The 6,163-nt window shown below is 64.2% G+C and overlaps 1 protein-coding gene across 1 annotated transcript; it reads left to right on the plus strand.

Annotated features, from left to right (window-relative positions):
• Nucleotides 1–2,007: 2,007 nt before the first annotated feature.
• MNEG_12943 (hypothetical protein) lies at nucleotides 2,008–6,120 on the plus strand (the record flags this gene model as incomplete). Its single annotated transcript, XM_014038585.1, has 6 exons — nucleotides 2,008–2,080; nucleotides 2,294–2,527; nucleotides 2,924–3,115; nucleotides 3,363–3,512; nucleotides 3,801–4,108; nucleotides 4,453–6,120. 6 exons carry the CDS (start codon nucleotides 2,008–2,010, stop codon nucleotides 6,118–6,120), a joined length of 2,625 nt encoding a protein of 874 aa, XP_013894039.1.
• Between the last annotated feature and the right edge of the window lie 43 nt (nucleotides 6,121–6,163).

A 6,163-nucleotide genomic window follows, 5' to 3' on the forward strand; every position in this document is an offset into this window, starting at 1 on the left:
GTGGTGCCATCGGGCAAGAGGCGCGGGTTGAGCGGCAGAATGAGGCTGGGGATAAGGTGGGGGTTGGGCGGCTGTAGGGGTGGCGCTGGCGGCGGCTGTAGGGAGCTGGTGCGCCAGTGCAGGATCTGCGAGAGGGTGTGTTGGGTTTGTTTGGCTGGCGCAGGCGTTGCAAACGCGGCGGGGCAGGAGCATGTAGGAGGGTGCAACGGGCACCCGGCACACACCCCCGGCACACGCAGCCGGGCGGCAAACCAAAGCCGCGGCATGCACATGTACATCCGGATGTGCTCACGCCGCACGTATGGATTGCATTCTGCCAAGGGCGGCACCTTACAGCATGCACGACGCCCGCTGATGGCTGGTGTGCTCCCGGGTGTCGCGCTCATGCCGCACAGAGGCGCAAAGAACAAACTTCTGGGCACAGCCCCCACCTTGCCAAGAAATTCTACTGCGGCGCGTCCCCCCCACTGTTTACTTGGCAAGGTGGCACCTTGCCAAGTAGAATCAATTGCGGTCCGTGCTCCCCACCATGCAGTCGAAACTTTTGAGCGATGTGCCCCCCCACCCCTTGCCAACAAACAATCAATTGCGGCCCACCCTCCCCCGCTTGAGGGGCCCCTCAAGCTTGCCGATCATGTCCAGGGCCAGCCGGTTGCTTGAACCCATTCTCCAGCAGCTCAACGGGGGTCCCCGCCTTGGCCGCCACCTCCAGGCGCGCTGAGGGCGGAGGAGTGGCGGGGGGCCAGCGCCGCGGGCGCGCATGGGTGTGCACGGCGCTCAAGAGAGAGCCTCAGGCGGGCGCAACGCTGCGGCGATTATCGCTCACGCCGCACACTGTGATTGGCAGTCAGCGCGTGACAACCAGCTGAGCTCCCAGCCCCTCGATCCCTTGTTGCCCCCTGACCACGCCTTGACGCATCTGAGCTTCGACATGACCCCCCAACCCCACCACCACCACCCTGGAACCCCCCGTCCACCCTCATCTCCCCTCCTCCCTATCCATATTCAGATCCGGCAGCCTAAACACGAAATAAAGTCCTAAACTCTCAACCCTAAAACCTCAGCTGTCGTCCCACCTGCCCCGTGCAGCGCGCAGTCCTGGAACATCCCGACTATCGAGGCCACGTACTCTCCCCCAAGCGAGGGCGTTGGACCTTGAAAGCTCGCCATCAATCCATGTGCACCAAACGCAGATGCCCGATAATGCTCATGCTGTGCTGAGAATGCATCGATGTCTTTTGCCGTGTGCTGCCACGCGCCGCCAGCTACGGCTGCCCTGCAGCGCTGTGCTGTGGCGATGTGCTGCCTGCTGTGGTTGTGTGCTCCTGCAGCCACCAGCCTGTATGTTACAGTGATATCTTGGCCCGGCACACGCCTGCGCCCCCTCCCCCCCCTTACCTAGAAAAGAAAGACCGCGCAGGACAGCGCTTGGGCTGCGTGAGCCTAGAAAAGAAAGATGATGTGCCATGCCTGCGCGCGCTCCTGCACTGCCCTGGCTCGACTGCGCAGCTGCCGGCAAGGTAGCTGTGCCTACCGGCTGGCCTCGGCACAGCTACGAATCGATTTCGAAATGGCCCATGCCTCCATGCCCCTCTTCCCCACCCGACTACTCACCGTTGGCCTGTTGGCCGGCCAGGCCACCGCAGCCACGACGGGGTCACTCGGTCGAGGCTCGGAAGGCGATCGCACTCGCTTTTCAACAAGTATATTGCAACAAGCTTGCTCGGCGGCTTGACAGCCTTCAAAAACGCCTGCTCGTGCTGTGCGAACAACCTCGACCAGAAGTCCAGTGGTTCACAAACGCACTGCAAGCATCAAACCTGTGGTAAATTGTTGGTAAGCACTCTGCTGGGAATTTGGGGAAGGGTGACGCTCACGGGCACGGTAGGCCGCCGTTACTTAATATGCATGGTGGCTGGATTGGAATGATCCTTGCTTCCACCTTACCCACGTCAACCGCCCCCCGCCCAGTGCAGGTAAGAGACCTAGTCTTGTACTGAAGCAACCATGGCATCGGGTGGAAAGCGTGCCGGCGGCTTGCAAGCTGCCGTAATCTGCTCTGCCCTGGTGTTGCTGCTCGGTGAGGCCTGGGCACGAACCGTGCAAGCTTGCAGTGCCCTGAGGAAACAGAGAACACCGTTATGAATAGTCATTCCTGCGCTTCCCGTGCCCCGCCATGCCATGCTCCTGCGGCTGCTTACGGCTGCGGTGTGCACGATCCCTACCACGCCCTCTGATGACCCCCCTTCCGCCGCCTCGCACACCTCTTCCCTACAAAAACGGCGCATCGCAGCCCCGGCCGCCGCCCAGACGTGCTACGCAGGGGTCCTCTCCACGCCCAGCACCAACTTTGACCTGCAGTACTCCTCCAAGGTCCTCAACACCACCCTCAGCTACATCAAGAAGCCCAAGACGACGTACAACCGTTACTGCTTCAACTTGACCGCGGCGAGCCCCTGCAACTCGACCGCGCTGTGCTGCAAGAACAGCGGCATCACCAGACTGAGCACCGTGTCTATCGCCATCGGTGAGTCGCGCTTTGTGGGTCGCATTGCCCGCGAGCAAGGGCTGCCTGCTGCTTGTCCCCAGCTGCAAGCAGCGCTGCTGATTTGGGGAGTGGTGTTGGCGTGTGCGTGTGTGCATTTGCGCATGTCAGGGGCAGGACGCTAGGGGGGCCGACGGGGGACGACGCAGTGCCCCTGCGCACCAACACGTCTGCCAGGGGCCGCCAGCTGAAAACTCAGCTGCAAACGGTCAGTGGTTGGGGCGTTTGAGGCAGGCTGGCAATGCCGGGGGCATGCTGACAGGCAGCCGGCCCAAGCAATTGAAGTCTCCTCTCAACACAAAAACGCAAAACAAAGGAAACCGTACAAAGCTCACGCCCACAAATCCCTCGCCGCTTCGCATCCGTCACACCCCGCAGTGCCAACCTGCATCGTCAAGGGGCTGACCAGCAACTTCTCCCTCTCCCTCGCTGACGGCACCAACGCCAAGACGGCGTTCAGGTTCAAGATCAACAAGGCCAGCAGGAAAGCAGATGCCAACGTCAGGATCGCGCCCAAGACCTCCACAGCAAAGGCCCTTGGCAGCACGACCGTCTGCATCAACCTGCCAGGTGAGGGGGGCCAGCCAGTTGGGGCGCCACGCAGCCCTGCGCAGCGCTGCAAGGATTGCAGGCGCAACCCCCTGCTTCTCAGGGTAATGCATGTATGCATGTTTTGCATGCATGCAAAAACCACAGTGAGGCGTATGTTGTGGTTGCTGCACCCGCCCAGCCAGCTGCCCTCATGCGTTGATTTCACATGCCTCATCAGTCGCAGCCGCAATTCACGCCTTGCCACCCCCCCCCCCCGCCCGCGCAGCCGCCGCCGGTCTTTGCAACACGGTCGGCTCGCTTTGCGGTGGCACGACGTGCAAGGTGAATGTGACCACCTCCAAGTTCAAGCCGGCCAACCTCACCAAGCCCAAGTCGCTGCCGTGCTGCCTGACCGGCAACGTCAACATCCAGCCAGGTTGGAGAGGGGCCTCAGGGCGCTGCGGGGCAAGGGCCTGCCTGCGCCTGGGCAGAGCTGACATGCACGCATGGGTTGGGGGGCACGAAGACCTGCCACCTATCTAGCTGTCCGACCCGCGCTGCTCACGCAGAACGTCTCTCAAGTGCTCCGTTGTACACGAAGCCCCTGTGTGGCTGCCCCTTTTGCAACGCTAACGCTGCGCTCCCAGCCCTTACACCTTTGCCTTGACATTGCCCTCGCCCCTCGTGAACGGTACCCCCACCCCCCTGCTACCTGCCCGCGCAGCCCTCCAGACCGACTTCGCAGTGACGGCCATCCAGCTGACCCCCACCAGCCCCGTGACCGGCCAGCCCTTCACCGCCGGCGTCACCGTCACCAACACCGGCGAGGTCGCCGCGAACCCGGGAAGCCTCGGCGTGTGGGCGGACAAGGCTGTCCAGGCCGCGTGCGGCGAGGCCGCCGACCAGACCAACGCCACTGTGGGGTTGATCGCCGCTGGGGCCAGCGTGAATGTCTCTTTCACTTTCACTGCCGGCGCCGTGGGCAACAAGACGTTCCGGGCCTACTCCGACCCAACCTGTGCCATCCCCGAGGTGCGCCCGTCCGCACAGTCGGGCCAGGGGGGTGACTGCAAGGGCGCGTCACAGCGGCAATGGCGTGGTGGCTGGACGCTACCAGCTGCATTGGGGCCTGCACCCTGCGCCTCCATTGGGCGGTGTTTGGGGGCTTCCTATAGGCTTCTGCGTCTGCATCGTGTACCTGGGACCTGAACCTGGAAGGCTTGCCTGATCCGAAATAGCTAGACTCGGGGGCGCTTACGCACCCCTCCTCACTGGGGTCCGCGCCGCTCACAATGCGGCCCGCGCCCAGCCTGCCCACCCACCAGCCTCGCCGCTGCCGCCCTCTTCCCCTTGCACGCCACCCCCTGCTCTCACAGAAATCCGACACCAATGACCAGCTCACTTTGAGCTACACGGTTGTGGCGGCCCCCACCTCAACTGTCAACCTCGTCGCCTCGGCCCTCGCAATCACTGGCTACGCCGGCCCGCCCGCCACCCTGCTGCCGGGCCAGACGGCCAACGTCACCTTCGTAGTCACCAATGCCGGCACCAATCCCTCGCCTGCGACCACCTACGCGCTCTGGGCGAACAAGGCCACCGTCGCCGTCTGCAACGCCGCCGGCCCCTCCATCGTCGCCGGGGTCCCCGCGCTCGCGGCAGGCGCGGCGACGACGATCACAGCTGTCGTGGCGCTGCCAGGCGCCATCGGCGCCTACATGCTCCAGCTGATCGTGGACTACCCCTGCAGCGTGGCTGAGTCTAGCGAGGCCGACAACACCGCCTCTTACGCCTACCAGCTGGCCGTCCCCGCCGGCCCGCTGCCCGACCTGGCCATCACCAACGTCCTGACCAACCCCGGCCTCACCGGGCTCCTCCCCGTGGGTCAGGTGCTCAACCTCACCTTCACCGTGGTCAACCAGGGCACAGCCGCGTCCCTCCCCGGCCTCTACACCATCTTCAACAACCTGCTCGGCCTGCCGCTGTGCGGCGCGCTCGGCACTGCATCCGGCGCGCTCGGCGCGCTCGCGCCGGGTGCAAACCAGACGGTCAACCTGCCGGCCTTGCCGCTCGCCAGCATCCCTGGGCTGAACACGCTGCAAATTGTGGCGGACTCGAACTGCTCCAGCCTTGAGGCCGACAAGACTAACAACGTCGTGGCGCTGCCCTACAACATCAGCAGCCCCGCCAGCAGCCTGGTGCCCAACCTGGGTATCACCAACATCCTGGCCACTCCCAGCCTCGCGGGGCTCCTCCCGCTGGGTCAGCTGGTCAACCTCACCTTTGACGTGGTCAACTCGGGCACCGCCGCTTCCGTCGCCGGCCTCTACACCATCTTCGACGACCTGCTTGGCGTGCCAGTGTGCGGCGCCGTCGGTGCCGTGAATGGCACGCTGGGGCCGATTGCTGCGGGCGCCACCCAGACCGTCACCGTGCTCAACTTCCCGCTTGCCGGGGTGATTGGCGCCAAGACGCTGAAGATCGTGGCGGACGTGAACTGCACCAACTCCGCCAACGGCTCCTCAAACAGCTTTGCGGCGCTGCCCTACAACACCGGCGCCCTGCTGCCCAACCTCGGCGTTTCCAACATCCTGGCCAGCCCCACCCTCGCGGGGCTCCTCCCGCTGGGTCAGCTGGTCAACCTCACCTTTGATGTGGTCAACTCCGGCACCGCTGCGTCCGCCGCCGGCCTCTACACCATCTTCGACGACCTGCTTGGCGTGCCAGTGTGTGGCGCCGTCGGTGCCGTGAATGGCACGCTGGGGCCGATTGCTGCGGGCGCCACCCAGACCGTCACCGTGCTCAACTTCCCGCTTGCCGGGGTGATTGGCGCCAAGACGCTGAAGATCGTGGCGGACGTGAACTGCACCAACTCTGCCAACGGCTCTTCCAACAGCTTTGCGGCGCTGCCCTACACCATCAGCGGCGTCGACTTTGTGCTCGACAGCGTGTCGGTCGTGCCGCTGCTGTCGCCACTCGTGGTTGGAGGGGTGTATTCGATCAACATGAGCGTCACCAACGTGAGCAGGTTCTCTGGGCTGGTGTGAGGTGGTGCTGCACCAGTCCAGTGGGGGACGGACGGGATGGGGA

The sequence above is a fragment of the Monoraphidium neglectum genome, assembly GCF_000611645.1.
Source record: "Monoraphidium neglectum strain SAG 48.87 unplaced genomic scaffold scaffold03531, whole genome shotgun sequence".
Taxonomy (NCBI): domain Eukaryota; kingdom Viridiplantae; phylum Chlorophyta; class Chlorophyceae; order Sphaeropleales; family Selenastraceae; genus Monoraphidium; species Monoraphidium neglectum.